General features: G+C 34.1%; 2 protein-coding genes and 1 pseudogene across 3 annotated transcripts; 1 reads left to right on the top strand and 2 right to left on the bottom strand.

The window, feature by feature from the left end:
- The first annotated feature begins 1,105 nt into the window (after window positions 1-1,105).
- On the top strand, window positions 1,106-5,936 carry LOC25485566 (coatomer subunit delta-like; annotated as a pseudogene).
- Window positions 5,937-8,248: 2,312 nt separating this feature from the next.
- On the bottom strand, window positions 8,249-11,981 carry LOC25485565 (vesicle-associated membrane protein 727). Of its 2 annotated transcripts, none has more exons than XM_013614802.3 (6): window positions 11,832-11,981; window positions 11,421-11,636; window positions 10,873-11,071; window positions 10,670-10,790; window positions 8,657-8,719; window positions 8,249-8,571 (listed from the first exon to the last, which is right to left on the bottom strand). In XM_013614802.3, exons 2-6 carry the CDS (start codon window positions 11,608-11,610, stop codon window positions 8,428-8,430), a joined length of 717 nt encoding a protein of 238 aa, XP_013470256.1. In that variant the 5' UTR covers window positions 11,611-11,636; window positions 11,832-11,981; the 3' UTR covers window positions 8,249-8,427. The 2 variants fall into 2 exon arrangements, with proteins under 2 accessions (XP_013470256.1, XP_039685971.1); XM_039830037.1 differs by having other exon boundaries at window positions 11,421-11,631; window positions 11,832-11,960.
- Window positions 11,982-13,705: 1,724 nt separating this feature from the next.
- LOC25485564 (omega-6 fatty acid desaturase, endoplasmic reticulum isozyme 1-like) lies at window positions 13,706-15,054 on the bottom strand (the record flags this gene model as incomplete). The annotated part of the gene is given in 2 exon segments (XM_024775164.2): window positions 13,706-14,714; window positions 14,716-15,054. Coding segments are annotated over 2 exon segments (1,137 nt in total), but the record flags the coding sequence as incomplete, so codon positions are not given.
- Window positions 15,055-20,272: the final 5,218 nt, after the last annotated feature.

The following is a 20,272-nucleotide window of genomic DNA, read 5'->3' as shown; positions in this document are numbered from 1 at the left end:
CATTTCACCCTCATTACTTTATGTTTTTCCTCTTTATTTCACTATTTAATTGTTTATTCATGTTGATAGAATTATATTGGTACTCTAGTTACTCCAATTATATAGTTTTAATTTGTGATATGAGAATTTCGTAATATATGTTGATGTGTTATTAAAATTGAATTCGATTTATATAAATCTGATCTTCTACATTAGGTTTTAGCTTGATTTGTCCAAATCACTGGCGATCTTCTCGTGCAAGCTTATGTTGCTGTTTGATTTGCTTCTAAAGTTTTAACTTTAATTTAGTTATGTAATGTGTGATGTCATCCAAAATGGTGATGTATGAAGCATAGGCACAACATGGACATCGACACATTGACACCGATAATAATTTGAGAAAATTCGGGTGTGTTGGTGTTGTGTCGATGTGGGACAATGACACGTGACGGACACCTGGACATGTCTTCGATCAAAAGTGTCGGTTTCTACATATATTGTGATTAGTTTTATTGTATGAGCAATTTGCCTGTCAGTTTTGTGTAGGCTCGCTTGGCTGGAGTGGATTATGGTTTGTACAAAAGCAATAGGCTCATTCCCTTCAGTATTCTAGAAAAACAAAACCTCTTGACTTAGGAAAAGCAATAGGCTCACACTTATTAGTTTATGTATTTCCTCTTGATTTCAGCATTTAACTGTTTATTCATGTTTATGGAATAATTTTGGTATTATATCCACTCCAATTTTGTTATATGTATGTATACAATTTTAATCTTGATCGAAAACATGTCCGATGTTTGACACATGTCACTGTCTGACACTAATACATGTGATTGCATTGAAATATGTTATCTTATCAAATTATTAACGGTGTCGACGTGTCAATGTCCTTATCCGTGCTTCATAGGTTTTAATTTGTGATTCGGAAATAAAATCCGTGGGCATTCTTAATGTTTCTTGACCTGTTTTAAAGAATTTAAATTGTTTTATAATTTGAGAAAATTCAGATGTGTTGATGTCAGTGTCGGACAATGACACATGTCAGTCACCGGGACATGCCTTTGATCAGAAGGGTCGGTGGTACAGAGATTGTGATAAACTTTACTGTATGAGCAATTTGCTTGTCAGTTTTCTGTAGGCTCCATTGGTGAGAGTGGATCACTGTTTGTTCAAAAGCAATAGGCTCATTCCTTTTAGTAATCTAAAACAACAAAATCTCTTGACTTAAGAAAAATGAAAGTTCCCTATATGTTCCTGATTTTCTCATTGTACCATTAGTTTTTACTTCAAATTTTGGACACATATATTGAGACTTCTAGCAGCATTTCCCAAGTTGATAGGCACTGGGAAACAACACACATATATTGAGACTGAGAACGTGCGCTATGTTTATCAGCCGATGCTTCTTGTAACAAACAAACAGAGCAACATACTGGAAGATTTGGATACTCTGAGACTTCTCTCCAAACTATTATTCTTTCTGAAATCCATTTATTTTCAATTGATTGGTCTTTTCGTCTTGTTAGGAGTATTATTGGTTTTGTTGTTAACTTAGTATGACTTGCTGGCCTGATTCTAGAATTTTTTTGTGCCATGTCTTCTCAATTTCCCCTGTCATATTGGTGCTTTCATGGGGTTTTGACGGTACAATTATGATATGCCTAAGTTTCATTTCTTCATTTACAGGTGTTTGGTATATTGAATTTTATAAGGTTTAGGATTGATGAAATTGTTTTTAGTGGGAGGTATTTTACCATTTCGAATCAGTTTTAATGCCCTTAAATGTCAAACTGCTTTCTTACCTTGCTCTTATATCCAGTTCATTACTTAATATTTTTAGGTCCCTGAATATTCTTATTCCCTTGACGAAGAGGGTATCTGCAAACATGCCTTTGAGCTGATTTTTGCGTTTGATGAAGTCTCATCTCTCTTGGGCACAAGGAAAGTGTGACCGTTGCACAAGTTAAGCAATACTGTGAGATGGAAAGTCACGAAGAAAAGCTTTACAAGCTGGTTCAGCAGAGCAAGGTCAATGAAACTAAGGATCTTATGAAGCGGAAAGCAAGTGAGATTGATAAGAGCAAGGTATGATTGGAGGGACTGCTAAAAAAAAAAGGGCAACCCGGTGCACTAAAGCTCCCGCATATGCAGGGTCCGGGAAGGGGTCCCACCATTTTTGGTGTATTGGAGGGACCGCTATTTATTAATTTTTTTTACATTCACTTTTAAGTCTGTGATTGCTCATAATTTAATTGAATGTAATACATTTGTTGTTCAGATTGAAAAGAATAGAGGTGATAAAGGATGCTTTGGTCCGTTAACGTCAATGGGATCTGGAAGAATTGAAAATAGCTTCAGTGATATGAGCATCTCTAGCACTGGAACTGGTTTTGGATTGACCACCACTGATGTTGATTCCTTTTCTACCAAGCCTAAAGGTTGGTTGTCATAAATTCTCACAAATTCTTCTGTAATGCTTTTAAATGCAACGACTGTGAATGGCAATGAAGCATGCAATGTCCAAACTGTGCCTTATTCTGCGCCCATATTATCATGTTTCTGAATAAAGAAAGAGTAATCTTTTCATTTATGTACTCTACTATTCTCTTCCTTAGGCCGTCCAACTGCATCTGCCACTGCTCCGCCAAAGGGTCTTGGTATGAAGCTTGGTAAATCTCAAAAGACAAATCAGTTTTTGGAATCGTTGAAAGCAGAAGGTGAGGTCATTCTTGAAGTTGTTCAGCCAAAACTTGGCCAGTCTAGGACAGCTGCCCCACCACTTACAGATCCGGTCACTTTAACTGTTGAGGAGAAATTAAATGTCACACTAAAACGAGATGGCGGAGTTAGTAATTTTCATGTTCAAGGCCAATTGTCTCTCCAAATTCTTAACCAAGAAGATGGACATATTCAAGTTCAGGTATTGTATAGTCACTATCTCCCAAGCTCTGTGTGCTGTGTGACTGCTGGTTTGCATAACCAGGAATTCATTTTGAATAATTAACCAACGACACGCAAAATTTATAGCTGTTTCTTTTAATCACATCATCATTTGGGGTATAAGTTCATGCGAAACAAATTCTTTTTCCTGGCTTAGATGTTATCTATTGACATGCAAATTCTCATGATTTACATGAGGTTTAGTTTGCAGTGATATGTTGGATAAACAGTTATCTACGTTTCTTATCGATAATGTTTAAAAATCAGTCGGTATGCAAGTTCCTTGGTTCAAATAAGTCAATTATAAAGTTTTTTTAGCTAGATTTTTTTAGGCATCAATGTTATGCTTAAGATGACCTGTTTTATGGGTGATAGCCACCCGTTCAATCTTCTCACAGACATGGTGGGATTGGTACCTATTTTCAGAAGCGAAAAGCTTATCTTTAATTAAAGAATGAAAGAATAACAGTATTCAATTACTGGAGCAGCCAAGAACTTTTCCTCCTTCTGGCAATCCACTGTTCCCTCCTTTTATTAACTTCCCTAACTAACCTAGCCTAACTATAGCCAAGGCAGTTAAAGCTGTCATTAATTCTGTTAGGTACTGATCGTGGTTCCCTACAATCGTTGCCATTTCTCCTACTGTACAACCATTTAATAGGTGGTATGGTAGCACAACCGTTTGGTCATATAGTTGTGTGTTCTCCTATATTTTGGACAGAGAGAACAACTACAACAACCAAGCCTTATTCTTCTTGGACTAGGTGAGATCCTGAAAGAGAGGAGTAAACAAAATATGTTGATATGGGTGTGGCTGTTCTATTAGGCCTAAGATACCTGTAAGGTATTACACTGACGGTTCTTTTGTCAATCTCAAAGCATTATGTTGCTTTTGATATATGGTGTATTTTAGGGACTGAAACAATCATTTTGGTTACCTATTTGGGGATAGTTTTCGCCCATGAAGAAGAAAAAAATGAAGAGTTTGTGCACGGAAATACAATTTTCAATATACAAAATGATATATTTTTCTGTTTGATCAAATTATTTGTTTTCTTTCTCTCTACATTTTCCAGTTTCTTTTTGTACATCACCTAAAATTTCTCTTATTCATTCTGAAGTGCTCTGATTCTCCCCCTCTTCTCAAGACCCTTTTTGTATGCATATATCACTGGAAGATAACTAAAGTATCGGCACTTGCATATCATGCCTTGTTTTTGCAGGTCCAAACTGGTGATAATCAAGCCATCTCTTTCAAGACACACCCTAACACGAATAAAGAGTTATTTGCCAACGAATATATACTAGGTCTAAAGGATCCCAGCAGGCCTTTCCCCACTGGTCAAGCCAGTGATGCTGCCGGTGTTGGTCTTTTAAAGTGGAGAATGAAGAGCACCGATGAGTCAATGGTGCCGCTGACAAGTGAGTTAACATCGATCATTGATGTGGTCAACTACTTATGTTCATGCATTAATAACTTACAGTCTTCTGTATATTTCTAATGCAGTCAACTGTTGGCCCTCTTCTTCTGGAAACGAGACTTATGTCAGCATTGAATGTTTGATCTGAGGAATGTTGTGATTTCGGTACCTCTTCCAGCTCTCCGAGAAGCACCATCTGTTAGTCAGATTGATGGAGAATGGAGGTGTGTAATTTGTTTTTTTTCTTTCTCTGAAAAATTGTTAGGGGACAACCATGGTTTTTGTGTTTTGGGTTGAAGTCTGGTATAAATGAGCTGACGGTTTGTAGAATCTGTTAAACAATGTAAATGTTTGCAAGCTTTGAACCACCAACTAGATTTGTTTGAATTAGAATGTTTGGTAGAACTAATTTTTCTTTCCCACATCACTCCTCCCCTCCCCTCCCAAAATCATCAGTTGATGACTTTCATAATTTTTTACTTTTATTTATAGTTCTAAATCATTTAATGTCACCTTACATTCTTGCTCTCTAATTCTGCAATAAAATTGGCTTTGCAGGTATGACTCTAGGAATTCCATTTTGGAGTAGACTGTCCTTCTGATTGATAATTCAAATCGCAGGTATGCTAAATTGGAATGGTTTTTTAAGAGCTAACTTGTCCTGTTATTATCTTTCTTTTTATTGGACATGTTCTGTGACGTTTATCTGATTATAATATATTTGGCAGTGGGTCGATGGAGTTTGTTGTTCCACAAGCCGATTCATCAGCATTCTTTCCCATTTCAGTTCGTTTTACGACAACTGATACATTTAGTGACCTGAAGGTTCGTATGGATTGTTTTTTTTCTTTCTTTCTGGTATTCAAATTTATTTGGAACAGTGAATGTATAGTGTAGTTTGAAACAATGTCAAAATGGTCTGTTTAAAATTTGAAACCGACACATTTATTGACCTGAAGATGTTTGTATGACTGAAGGTATTTTTTCATGTCTAAATAAAAGTTACTTCATTAAATTCCTTATACCGTCCGTCAACTGCAGTTATGGATAACATATGACATACTATTGCTTGAATATTGATGTTATGGGATTTTAACCAGTACTTCTTTTTTGCCTCTCTTTGCAGGTTACAAACATCATACCACTTAAGGGTGGTAATCCTCCCAAACATGCTCAGAGAACACAGTTGATAACAGAAAACTACCAAGTTGTGTGATTGATTTTTTAATCTTGGCTTTGAGCTTCTATGAAAGTTTTGCTTTTACAGCCGTGTCTCTTCATCAATAGGATTTACTTCTAGTTGCAGTGTTTGCTACTAATGAATTTATACTTTTGGTTCTACTTGTCAAGACATTGGAGAAAACTATGATACTTGTATTTACTATGATGGCAAGCATCTTATGTGGAAAAGGATGCATTTCCATCTCAATGTTTTTCGCTTTTTCTTGTGATGAGTCAGTCTTATATATCTTTAAAAAATTGAGAAAAACACTAGTATCTGCTATCTGATACGTGGTAGTAGACTGACTGACTAGTTCTGTATGTAATGTTGAATCTTTGCTAAAACATTTTTGTAGTTTATATATCTTTAAAATACATTTCTCAACAAAACACGATTTGAAACTTGAGGTATGTTTGGATTAATAGGTGTGGAGGGTCAAATCTATATTTTGGTATGTATATGAGATTTTAAAAAATCGTGAAGAAAAAATAAATAGCATGATAAATGATCATAATTTTTTTTAGAAACAATGAGTCAAATTTTTAGAAACAATTTACAGCTTCGTTGATTTTAAGAAGAACAATAAACCAATTTGCTGTATTTAATTGAGAATTGGAAACTGAAACTCAATTATAAGTTGAGGAAAAGTAGTGGTAGTCTTCTTTTAGTAAATTGTACTGATAGGGTGGTATTTTAAAATTAGACATCATTTGATATATTAATATCATCGTTAATGTTTATATACAACTGTTGAAAATTCTTCATCATAGCTATCTAGTTGCATATTATATTTGAGTTGGATTTGTATGGTAATTCATTTCAATAAAATTAAGTTCACATAATTATAAGGAACGTGTATTGACAATCAAAAAAATAATAAGGAACATTTATTTTAAAGCCATTCAAATGATTAAGTAGATATAAAGTAAACCTTGCAAGTGAGTTCCTCTTTAATGGATATGGTTGTAATTTGTATGGTTGAATACTTGTGAGTAGAGGAAGCCTTACATGTTAGTTCCTTTTTATGAATGAGAGTATATAGTTGCATCATGTTAAATTTCATAATTTTACCATATACACAAATGTCTCTATTTATTTATTTTTTTGGAGGAAATGCCTTTGTAATTTTGTTAACACAATTGCTGTCATATAACAACTCAGAATACAACAACTTTCGTATATATCCCTGAAACAAATTGGGTTTGAAAGATTAGCTATAATGACCGGAAGATGTAATAATAATATAAGTTTATTTACATTTTTTTTAAGGATAAGTTTATTTACATATTTATGTGATGTTATCAAGTGGGTTATTTTGGTGCGTGCTTCAATTATATTTTAATATGTATGCTTTATTAAAATATGTATGTTTGCTAACTTTTTGAGATGAAGTAAAAATTTGTTTGTGATATGGGTAGACTATGATAAGTTTTGGTAAAATAATCTAATCTAACAGTGGATAAAAGTGGTCTAACATGGACCGATATTTTGACAGGTCCATTTTATACTGAATTTGACTTAAAAGCACTAAACATTTCACCAAACTTGTATGATGTATCCTCCTTACCTTTAAGTCAAACCTACAAACCAAGAGGATTTCAAATGCAAACCTTTTATGGCACTGAAGTCGTGTTGATTTGAATGGTTACACTTATTACACACTCACAAAATGGATTAGTAAAGTGAATTTAGTTTACTTTTTTTAGTTTCTCACTTGTATTTTCCACTAAAGGCAATCATGTTTGAGAGATGGTAAAATACTTAAAAGTTGTTAATAATTTGTATTTTACGATAAAAGATTTTATCTTTATTATATTATTTTTAAAAGACTGTCAAAAACAGACCCAAAATACTTGATTTTAAATGTTTGGTCCGCATCATTTACTTATGTTTGGTTGCATTATTTTTAAAAGACTGTAAAAAACAGACCCAAATTTGGGTAAAATACCAAATTATAATTTTTTTCTCAAGATTTAAAATGTGATTTTGAAACGGTATTTTTGCTAAAAGATTTTTTATTAAAATAATTTTTAAAGCTTGCCACATTAGGTTAGGTACCTGTCTAAACACAATCTAGTTATTCATCTTGATCTAAGTATGTTATGGCTTTGCTATACAGGAGTATTAGGAATACTTCCATTTCAAAGACTTTGATGGTTAAGAAGAAAGAGTATACATCCCAATCTAAATGATGCAGATTGCTCTGAAATGGTCCGCACTAGAGTTCTTGTAGCACTCTTTCACTCTCTGGTGGTTCTAGACACTCTATGAGAAGAAGAAGAAGAAAAGCAATATGAAATTCTTAATAATGAAGCATTATATTTACATAGTAATCAAAGAAACTAGGGTTCCCAATGGGAGACCAATTCTCAAAGTGTGATGAAATAAGTGAAGGACCAACATTAAGGATTTTTTTTACGCTCTAAAGTTAGATTATGAGTATTTTATAACCAAAAATATTTTTAATCCTGAATCTTGTTACTTGTCAAAATTTAACCCCTTTACAAAACCTTCCCAAAATTTAAAAGAGCAATGTAATAGTTTGCTTTTCAGCTAAACTTGTAATCTAATCCTACCCGATGCTAGCTCTTGTAAACATTAATACACTACAACAAGGCAAGGGGAAAGCTTGTCAAAAGTCTAAATGGTAAAAGCATAATGATTATATACACAACCACCCCAGTTATTATGTCAACTAAAATAAGCTTGATTCAAAGTGACCAGCAGTATACCACAAGCTTAATTACAGTCAATAAGAATAACCATAAATTCGATGCGCACCAAATTCAATGTACAAGTGGAATATATCATTTTCTACACATCCCTTATGTGCCCAAATACAGAATTCAATTTCTTATACCTCAATCAACATTTGAAACCCCCACAAGCAATAACCCATAATATTATAACTAAGATAAGGATTCCTCCTCCCACCATCAGCTTCATCTGGAGATTCTGCAGCCACATCTTCCTTCTTAGCTGCCTGCCCTGCCTCTGGAAGCTGTCAGCCTAAATTTTAATGCAAATAAATACAATCACATCAATAGATTGTTTCAGAGTTCGGAAATGTTTGGATTTGGATAATAGTTAATACCTGGAACTGCAAGTTTTCCGTTTTATCCACCAAAAGTTCAATCTTCTCCCCACGATCCAACACCTTCAAAACAATGAGTGCAAATGATGTTTAAAAGCGCTTTATATTCAGAAACATGGTTTTTGAAAATAGTTGAGAAGTTTAAATGGTTTCTTCTGATTCCTGGTTTAGAACTGAAACATAATTCATATATACAGGTGATTTTGTTCATTATAAAACAACGAAGATTGTCTTAATAATCACCCGACATAAATTTATAGTATATTCTAATTTAAGTATCCAACAGGACTCAAGAAAAATTATCACAGTTAAACCCTTTGTTGGTCTAACCGTCGGAATCACTCAACTTATGCTTATTTGCTTTAATATTTTATGAGTAATCAAAAGGAAAATTACTGTAGTACAATTTTTGAAAGACAAGCTATGAAATCAAAGTACAAACCCAAGCAAATCTTATAAAGCCATGGCCTGAAAGGGACATTTGCACATGGATCTGGAAATTTTATCTTGTTAAATATAAGAGAAGGTCCTGTTATAAAGATAGAGACAATTTCAAACATAGCTAGACTGCTAGAGGACCTTCATCATGGCTGGATCCTTTTCTACACAACAAAGTTTGTGTCTGTCTCTCTCCTACATGTTGATCCAGTGATATGAGGGGATCCAAATCCTAATACTTGTATGAGCGTCCATGTCAATTTTTATTAGCTAGATGAGTATAATATACGATGTGTGTAATGAAGAATTATTAGACAGTGCATAGTTTTCATTACAATAAAACCTTCCAAAAAAAATGGCTCCAATTAACAGAAAGTTCCGTCTCTTTAGACTTTGTTTGCGGGTTTGGAGGGCAATGGAGGGGACGGCTTTGGGAAAAAGGAAGGAGCAAGTGGAAAAAATAGAGGACTTTGAGAGGGGAGGGCTTTGGGTGGGTTCTTTTACTTCATAATAGAGAATCCTTCTAATTTGAAGGAACTCGTATAGGGGGAGGGTTTACATGAACATGAACTTTTCAAATTCAATCTATGTTGTTATAACTTATAATATTCTTAAAATTAAAAATTTATTTATCATTCTCTAAAAAAATACTCTTCCAAAAAAAGTGAAAGATTTCTCTATTTTTCCCTATACGTTTTCACCCCCCACAGCCCTCCACTCCCCTCCAAACTCCCAACCAATGCCTTAGAAAATGCTCAACTGTCAATCTTCATCTAGTCCCACTCGGGCAGTTCAATGGAGTGGCCTAAAGAAAACTAGAATAGTATGCATTTCTTATTACTGAAGAATATAATTATATAAGGTTAGCATTTTCCTTTCGTAACTTCATGAAATGAATAATTTTAAATTATAGTCAGTTGAATATACAAAATCGCTTTGAGAATATAGAAGCTTTTCCCATTAGGGTTAGTGACATGAATCAAATGGTGTCGCAATGAACAAACGTAGTTTAAAGACAGACCATTGAAACCTAAATCATTTTTACGGTTTGGCCCTTGATCCTGTAAATTTTTGTCCTATCTTACTTCTAACTTCCAGACTACCTTCTATCTAATATATTCTCCTTATGATACTCTATCGTCTTGGCCACAATAGGTGCCTTCCTGATTTTAAGCTAAAGTATACTAGTCAGGCTCTCATATTTTTAGTGCTTCCTGAGTCCCCCCAAGTAAGAATATCATAATCATAATCACCAAAGTTTTTTCCAAACTAGGTGGGGTTGATTAGATAGACCAAATGATGTCATTGTTTATCGAAAATATATTGTTTATCGAAAAGCCATACACATCTAAACACGTCCCACCAGGAAGCATAATCAAAATACACAAGTTTAAAACAGAATTACAATACTAATGTATTCATCCCTTATATATCATTTAAAGGCAAAAAACAAAAAAAGAAAACAGTACATCCAGACATAGACTAGGTAGTATTTCGACCAAGCATTAGAGCTGGAAACATATAGTAGAAACAGAAAGAATGCATGTGTGTGTTATTAGGTTTAGTATCATGTACCTTCTCAATATTATCCATCATTATCCCCTTGACCTCAGTTATTTGAGCCTTCAACTTTGATAGTTTACTCATTTCTTCAGGATGGGTCAAACAATACTGCATATGCCCCTTAAGACTCGGCCTGCATAACGAGATCAAAATACTGTAAAACAAACAACAAAAAAGTGAACAAAAACTTAAAAAGTGATCAAACATAAACCAACCCAAATTCTCTATCAAGATTGTATGCAATGCTAAATCTATCTTCAAACAAATCATCGTCCTCATCATCATCAGCAAGTGGATGGTCGCTGGCAATCTTAATACTAGCACCATAACGCTGGTTAAAGTCATCCTTCACCCGTTCCAAAAACACAAAAGGAACACTCCTTCCAATTGATTCATCAGCAACAACAAGGAAAACTGCATCATACATCATCACATGTTATGTAACAGCCATAGCAGCAGATCTAGTAAATAATAAACAAGATTTAAATATGATTTTAGTCTCTACAATTATAACATTTTTTGGTTTTAGTCCTTGAAAGTTTTTTTGTTTGGATTCCGTCATTACAAATTCAAAAACTATTGCTTTTATTCTCGAAATCAGCTTATTGGGCCATGACGACAGAACTAAAAGCAACAATCTTCATATTTGCAGGGACTAAATCCAAACAAAAAAACATACTAGACTAAAACTAAAAAACGTTACAATTGCAGGGACTAAAATCATATTTAAACCTAAATAATGAGCAAAAAAAGTTGATTATACCGAATCCATTGTCTAAGAGGAAATTGAAGGTGTGACCATCACAAGAATAAGTGTATTTGGTGCTATTTGAAGGAAGCTTATTCAAGCATTGAACAGCAATGGTACTGAAATTTCCAGTATATTGAGTGTGTTCAGCTAAAACAACAGTTCCTTTGGCAACAAAGCTATATATCAAACCCCTTTGACTCATCTCCAACAATTCTCACAAAAACTACACTGCAACAAACAACAAGATACAAATTCAATCACTATAAAAACCTAATCAAGTTGTAACTACCAAATTAATCAGAAAGAATTGTGATAATTAATAACCCTAATTGAGGTCAGAAGTAAACCTAAGAATTATTACAAATCTGGGTAAAATTGGAGTATAGATTGAATTAAAATTGAAGAAAGAGAAGAAGAAAGAACCTGTAGTAGAGCGAGATCAAAAGATGATTCGTTGCGATTTGATAGAAGAAGGAAGAAAAAGAAAAGGAAAGTATTAATAATGACAGCGTTTTTAATTGGTAGAACAAGTTTGTGTAACTAACACTTAAGTGCTAAGTAATAACAGACGAATTTTTATGAAAATGAAAGTTATCACAAAAATTGCGATAAAATTGTTTTTCAATTATCGTTTCTCTAACCCAATTGATTCATTACAGTAAAATTATTTTTTATTTGGATTTTTGCAATTGTGGGAATTAATTAATTAATTGAATTCAACTATTTGATTATTTTATCCTTAAAAAAAAACTATTTGATTATTTTACTAATATTATTAGCAAGATTATGATAAATTTCAAGGTAAGTTTGTGAAATAACTTGTGCAAAAATAATCCGTGCTTCTATTTTAAATGATTTAAATTTTTTGTTTTTTGAAGGAAAAATTTGGTATCCTTTTATTTAAAAAATAAAACAAAAATATTCTGTTGGAATAAATTTTAAGATCTTTTTTGTTTCACAAATTTTAAGATATTATAATTTTGTTTTGCCTTATAATATCATCTGATTATTTTATTTGAATAAAAAAATGGGTTAATAGGTCTTTACCCCTTGTAATATAGGTTATTTCTGGTTTTTTCTGTAAAATTTATATTTTGATTCATCCCCCGTAAAATATTTTTGTTTTGATTTTACCCCTTTAATAGGTCGAACAAAAACCAATTTTTTTTTCATCAAAACAAAAATATTTTACAGGAGAAAAAATCGGAAATGACCTATATTACAAGGGTAAAGACCTATTAACCCTAAAAAAATTAATGTGATCTGATAGTTCAATTAACAGTATTTTTTAAGTGTCATCGTGAGCTTAGCTCAATTGGTATGAACAATGCATAAAATATGCAAGATTTTGGTTCGAATACCGGCCACCAAAAAAAAGAAAACAGTATCTTTTTAGTGGTTAATTTACGATATTTGAGCTTGAAATACAAAATTCCTCGTTATTTGAACTAATAGCCATTGATTTTACGTGTTAAAAAATATTTTAAATTGTAGCATTTTTTCATTAAAAATTTGTAGCACTTAAATATTATCAATGCATTATAAAACTTATGAAAAAAATCAATATAATATACTTTTTATAAAAATATATTATATTTTCTCTTTTGTTTAACTAGAACTCTCGAGGCACCTCATAGTAAGACTAATTTTTTTGAAGAACTAATAAAAAATATCAAAATTATTAATATATATTATCAAAATATGAATATTAGTTATAATCACAATTTTAACTCAACTAGTAAAAACATATAAATTTTTAAACTGAACATCGTGATCTGGAGTTTGAACTTGAGCTCCTCCACTTATGTCATGAGTTTTCAATGACTATTATCATTTCGCTTATCTACTTAAAGAAAATATAAATTATAAATTTAGGTTAATCATAAAAATTAAGTACACTCAAATTCAAAAAAATAACAATATAAATGCTGCTCAAGAAAAAAATTACAATATAAACTTATATTCTAATTTAACTATTGATCTGACACTGGTCCTCATGATGCATGTTCACTTTTATAAGTAACACCTAAATATGGAAACCTCAAAGTATTGCTATGAAGTCATATCAAGTTTTATTTTTGTGAATGAAAAGAGTTAAAAGCTTAAAGGACAAACAAACTAAAATCCAAGAAGAAGAAGGACAGTCACAAAGGAAAGTGGGAGAAACATAGGAGTTGCATCAAATATCCTACAACCCAAATCAAAGGAAAGCTCTAAATTTGTCATGGTATCAACCACTTGTTTTCACCAACCACTTCCAATTAACACATAAAAATTATCACTAATACTCATAACCACAAGACTCTTACCACACAACTAATACTATTATTTTAACATTAACCATGACTACAGGCAAAAAAAATTCATATGCTATTAAGTAATTAAGTAATACATTGTTCATAACATGGATAAATCCACTTATTTATTTAGATTTTTAATTAAGTGATACAATACAAACATGATTTTTAACTCTCACTTTATGGTCCTCCATGCATGCTTTTTTATTCATCAAAACTTGTTTTTGTACCAATAAACACCCTTTTGAGATGTTCCTTCATCTTGCTCCACATAGAGACACTCTTTTGCTTCTCTCCACAATGCCTTATAAAATGGTGTATCGTCAAATTGGTAATACTCACCCAATATAGGCTTCATTGCTTTGGTTGCTTCCATCGCATGGTAATGTGGCATTGTGGAAAAGATATGATGAGCCACATGAGTATCAGTGATGTGATGAAACACTTTGATTAAAATCCCATAATCTCTATCCACAGTTGCCAAAGCTCCTCTCAACCAATCCCATTCTTTTGAATCATAATGAGGCAAAGAAAAATGTGTATGCTGCAAATAAGTTATTGTTACAAGAAAACCATTCACAATAAGCAATGGCACAAAATACACACATATCAACCAAACAAACCCTTTTAAAGATGCAATAAAGTAGAGCAAATAAGTAGCAGCTAAAACAGCTGCAATAGAAACAAAAACTTGAAGTCTTTCCCTCTTAGAATATATTGGAGCATAAGGGTGATAGTGACTCGCGAATCGATCGTAAGGTCTACCGAAAACATTGAAAGCTAAGTATAAGGGCCATCCTAATGTGAGCGTGATAAGAAGAGTTAAAGCTCTTCCTAGTGGATTGTTTAAGTATTTACTATACCATCCAACATTTGATTTAGGTTTTGGAACAAAAACTTCGTCGCGTTCAAGAGAAGCTGTGTTCGAATGGTGTCGGCGATGACTGATTTTCCATGAGAAATATGGAACTAAAAGTGAAGTGTGTAGTATGAAACCAACAAGATCATCAAAGCCATTGGTAGTTACTAAATGCATGGTGACCACATTCATGAGCTATCACCCAAACACCGGTGAGAATGCAACCTTGGAGAAGCCAATAGACAGGCCAAAGGATGAAGGGAAAAGGGTGAGGGAATGAGTGGAAATAAGTAGTCGAAATGTAGAGAACATATGCTATTGAAAGGTCAAAAACTACGTAGGAGAATGATAAGAGGATGGAACGTTCAAAGCAATGTGGTGGAATGGATTTCTTCAACTGACCAACTGTGAATGGTGGCTTTGTGTGTGGAACCCTTGAGTGACGATTGAGTTTAGAGGCAGTGACATGGCCGCCAGCTCCCTTTATTTTTTAGGTGAATTTGCATTAAAATTCGCATTAAATTTTTTTATTGTTTTAAGGTGAATTCGCCTCACTTATTCATTTTAAGGTGAATTTTTTTAGCCACTAGACGATTTTATAAAAAAAAAAAAAAAAAAAAAATTCCCCCCCGCCACGGGCACCTCAATTATCCAATAAAAAAAATAAATATAGGAGATTTTATAATTTTAATTGGATTCTAAATTTTATCTTGAAATAATATATAAATCATTTCGTCGGATAATTTATCGGTGAAAAATATATATTTTGTCGGATAATAATATATATATATTCGTCGGATAATTTATCGGTGAAAAATATATATTTTGTCGGGTAATAATATATATATATTCGTCGGATATTTTATCAAAATATATTTCGTCGGAGATCCTAAATTATCCAATAAAAAAACAAAAATGAAAAATTGGATGGTTCATGCCTAATGGTGTGTGAATCTGGTTTTAAAAATGGTATATATATTATTGGATGCAAACATTAATATCAAATTTTCACTGGCTTGGTGGCAACGCAGCTTGGCAATGTCTCATGTGTGCTTGGTTTGATTCCCTCTGGGAACAAAATTGAAATTTTTTCTCAATTTTCTGAATACACTACAGGACAAAAAAAAACGGCTGACTTTGACACGTGTCAAAATCTGCCGGTCCCGCCATTTCAAATGACGGTAATGACAAAAAAAAAAAAAAAAAAGTGGCCAGTCAGGATGCGCCACGTGTACTGGCGGCTCAGTCCCGCCGTTTCAGATGGCGGGAACGAGGAAAAAGACAAAAAAAAAATGGGTTATTTCGGTAAAAAAAATTCAAAGGGGTCAGACTTGAATTTTTTTTTTATAAAAGGATCAGAAAAAAAAAAATTCGCACAATACATCAAGATTAACCGCTACACTGTTGTGCTGCAATTTTGAAAGACGTTGCTGTGTCACAAACTCGCATGCACGGGTGCACAGATCACTAAATAGCTGTAACAGTAAACTCGCATGCACAGACCGCTGGTTTAGTATACGTGTGAGTCTACTAGCATTTAGAAACAAAAACATTTGTGAGGCTAACATGCAAAACCAAACAAATGACAAGAAAAACACAAGGCAGTGAGGGACAGTGTGATTATGATTTCTTTCTGACAGACCAATTTGATAAAACTGCCATTAAAACCAATGTGATCTGTTTCATGATCGTGTATGATATTGGCCACACCCATCATATAGAAATATTTCAGCCTAGTGTTCACATTAATAAAAATAGGGTTAAATATGATTTTGGTCCCTATAAATATACCAACTTTTCGTTTTAGTCCCTTTAAAATTTTCCTTCAACTTTTAGTCCCTCTAAAATTTTTCATCTTCATTTTTTGTCCCTCCTTTAAAGTAAACTCACATTTAGAATTCATATTTGCGAATAAAATTTTGCAGAAAAATTCATAATATTATAAGAATCTCTCCCAAAAAAATTTAGAATTTTTTAACAATACATGAATTCAATATGAATTTTTATATTTTTTATGGTTAAAAATTCATATTAAGTTTATATTTTGTTAAAAAATTCTAATTTTTTTTTTGGAAACATTTTTACAATATTATACACATTTCTGCACAATTTCATTAAAAAATACTAAAATTAACTTAAAAATAGGGACCAAAAGTAGTGATTGAAAATTTTATAGGGACTAAAAGTTGAAGGAAAATTTTAGAAGGACTAAAACGAAAAGTTGGTATATTTATAGGGACCAAAAACATATTTAACCCATAAAAATAAGGCTTAATTGCACTTTTGACCCCTTATTTTTTTTAAAGTTGTGATTTTAGCCTCCTAATTAATTAAAATACAAAACAGCCCCTTATGTATTGGATCTTTGGCAGTTTTGGCCCCCAAAGTGGAAAGATAGGGGGCCAAAAGTGGCATTGGGGCCAAAACTGCCAAAGATCCAATACATAGGGGGTTGTTTTGTATTTTAATTAGTTATGAGGCCAAAATCGCAACTTTTGGAAAGATAAGGGGCCAAAAGTGCAATTAAGCCTAAAAACAAATACTACGAAGTCATAACACTAAAGAAAAAAGTATGCAGTTCCTCCGTAGTTTATACTCCCTCCGTTTCAAAATGAATATCGTTTTAGCCAAAAAAAAAAATCAAAATGAATGTCGTTTTACATTACCAATACAACTTTAATTTTTTTTCTTCCAACTTTTCTCTATCACACAATTTTCAATGCAATTTTAAGTTTGTCTTGTTCCTATAAAATAAGGTTATTTTAGTAAAATTGTTATGACATTTTACTACTTTATTCCATTCCTTAATCTGTGTACAATTGGCTAAAGCGACACTCATTTTAAAACGAATGGAGTAGTTTGTATTGATTTGAAACAAAGTATAGAATATTAATGATTTAAAAACTTTACTCGTTTCTCTCTCTAGACTTTTTTCTCTAACCTCTCTCTAAACCCAAGCACATCTTCTTCTCCCCAGATCCAATTTGAGTTATGATACATAAACACCCTTAGGTGGCAATACACCCCTTGACACCCACACAAAAATCTGACATGTGGCCATATGGACCCCGCACAAGTACACTTTCTCTTTCTTCTTCTCTTCTCTCTTCCTAATACATGGGGTGTACAAGGGTGTATGCAATTAAAAGGTATCTATGTAACATTTTCCATCCAATTTTTCTGTTGCGATGTAGCATAGAGAGGGTGGTATGTCGAGTGTCCGCTCTTCACATCACCATTGTTACCTCCTCCCTACGGCGTGGTGTTATATCTTTCTCGTCGTACTCTACTCTGCTATCGGAGTTCAACATCTATTTTCTGCGATTCTCTTTGCTCCGATCTCGTCGCCTCTCGTCGGACAGCTCCACTGTTGCTGTTTGGGTGGCTGTTTTCGAGCTTGGGTGTCCCTTTCTGCTATGTCTCGTGGGTCTGTCCGTTGTCGGGTGCTCGCCGGAGTTTTGGGTTGTTTTTTTTGTTCTCGCCACCCCTGTTTTGGTGGCCGAACTCTTTCTTTTTGTTTTTTACTTTCGTATTTATTCTTTGGTGTTGTTATTCCTTTTACGGTGGTTGTGGCGTGGGTGCTTGTACCTCGTCGGAGGTGTGGTTGGGTTTGGTGTTGTTTGTGTTGTGTTGTTCGTGTGATGTTGTGTCGTTTGTGTTGTTGTGTCGTTCATGTTGTTGTGTAGTTCGTGATTGTGTTCGTGCTGTTCTTGATTTTTTCCTTCTTTTTTTTGTTTTGTTTTTAGTTTTTAATAAACTGGTTGTTTGTGTGTCTGGTGCAACTTGGACGCAATATTGTTGTGGTACCTTAAAAGTTTTTGTTTCATCTGCGTGATCTTGAGTCGTCAGATGTTGCTCGAAAGGGTTTGGTGCATAGATGCTCCGTGTTGGCGGTAGTAGTCATCCATGTACCTTCGGAATTTTTTTGGTCCTTTTTGGGTCGCGTTGGTGTGCTCTTGTCGCATTTTGGCTTGGTTGTTGTTTACTTCGGCGTTGGACGCCTTTTCCTTGTCATCGGCGGATGCCTGTTGTCGATCTGGGTTGTATTTCTACTTCAGACCAGCATCACTGCCCATGTTTTGATGTTGTTTCATCTTCATCTTGATCTGGTGCCTGTGTTGATGCCTGTTTCTTGGTGAGGTGGTTTGGCGGTGTAGTCTCTGTCTCTATCATTGGATTGTGAGTATATCCACTGTGATTTTTTCTTCGAAATGCTATAGTGATGTTGCTGCTTTCCTTGAAGACTATCAACCTTGTTGTCTTGCTCTTGTGCTTGCTGATCCGTGGTGTTGTAGTGGTGGGGGTGGTGATGGTGATGCAGGGGTGGTGGTGGTGATGTGCAGTGGTGAGGTAGTGGTCCTGGTGGTGATTCAGTTGTCGTGGTAGTTTTAATGGCGATGCGTAGTGGTGGTGGTGGTGGGGATTCATAAAAGGAGTGGTTAGGGATGCTTAGGTGAGGAGGTGGATGCTTTGTGGGGGTTTGTTGTGGGTGATTCCTTTTGGAGGCCGCCTCTGTTATTCGGGTCCATATTCCTTGTCGCTGCCTCTTGCTTGAGTTTTGGGTTGTGAATGTGTTTATGGTGGTTTTGAGGGTGTGTGTCATTCTAGCTTAGCTTTTGTTCCTTTTTTATTGATGTTTGCACCACCGCAAATCATGTTGTATGTCTTACATATTGTGTGCTGGATTCTGGTGGGCCGGTTAATTTTGCTTCGAGATCGGGACTTGGCGTCTAGCTGCTTTCTTGTTTGGCTGGCTACGGTTTCTCTGGTGGACTGGGGGTAAGGGGTGCCCGTCTGGTTGGGTCCTGAAGTCCGGTGGGCTGATCGCTTTTGATTCGAAATCGGGAGCCAGTTCTTTGGCCCAAGTTTGGTTTTGGGCTTATTTAGTGTTCTTTCGGTGGACCAGAGGTTGTGAGGTGGTAGAAGTTGATTGATCTTTGGAATAGTAGCTCAACTTAGGTGATGCAGACGGAGTGTTTCATTTAGAGGGGGTTATTTTTGGGTTGAGTAGTGGCAATGGGAGGTTATGGATATCGTTTTTCGGTGGTCGGTTCTTGTAGGAGTCTGTTTTTGGTGTTTATTCTTCAGGTGTTCCGCCTATATACGGCGCCTTTCGTTTGTATCGTTTCACCGATCTTTATTCGTCTTGAGCAGAGATCTAGTTTTTAATAAAATTTGCTGATTAAAAAAAAATAGTAATGGTAGAAAAATAATATAGCACCAGTATAGCAGTTATTGGCAGTGTGAAGCATCTACTAGACAGTAGACACTACATAACATGTAAGCAAAGCAACTGTCCACAATAACAAGAGAGAATACCTGATAATAACTCTGATCTGTCGGTGGGAAGCATATATTAGATTTTCTACTCATATCTGTTGGTGGGACTTACGTGAAGTTTACATGAAGTTGAGAGTTAAAAGTAACTTCGATAAATGGGAAAATACCAACATAAATATTATTATACATGCATTGTTCACAAAAAAAAAAAAAAAATCACCAGAAAGGAATTCACAAAAATGAATCAGGAATCTTCAGATAATTGAAGTGAAAAGAGGACGGATTTCCACCGAATTGCCACTAGTACAAGACCAAGAGGGAAAATAAAAAACTTAGTTATAAACAAATAAAAAGGTACGTCAAGAGGGATAAAACAATTAACTATATGGTGTGAAAGTTTAATTGTAAAATATAAGTGAAAATTGCAT

Source organism: Medicago truncatula, chromosome 1, assembly GCF_003473485.1.
Source record: "Medicago truncatula cultivar Jemalong A17 chromosome 1, MtrunA17r5.0-ANR, whole genome shotgun sequence".
Taxonomy (NCBI): domain Eukaryota; kingdom Viridiplantae; phylum Streptophyta; class Magnoliopsida; order Fabales; family Fabaceae; genus Medicago; species Medicago truncatula.
Note: the sequence above shows the minus strand (reverse complement) of the source record. Positions and strands in the feature narration are given on the sequence as shown.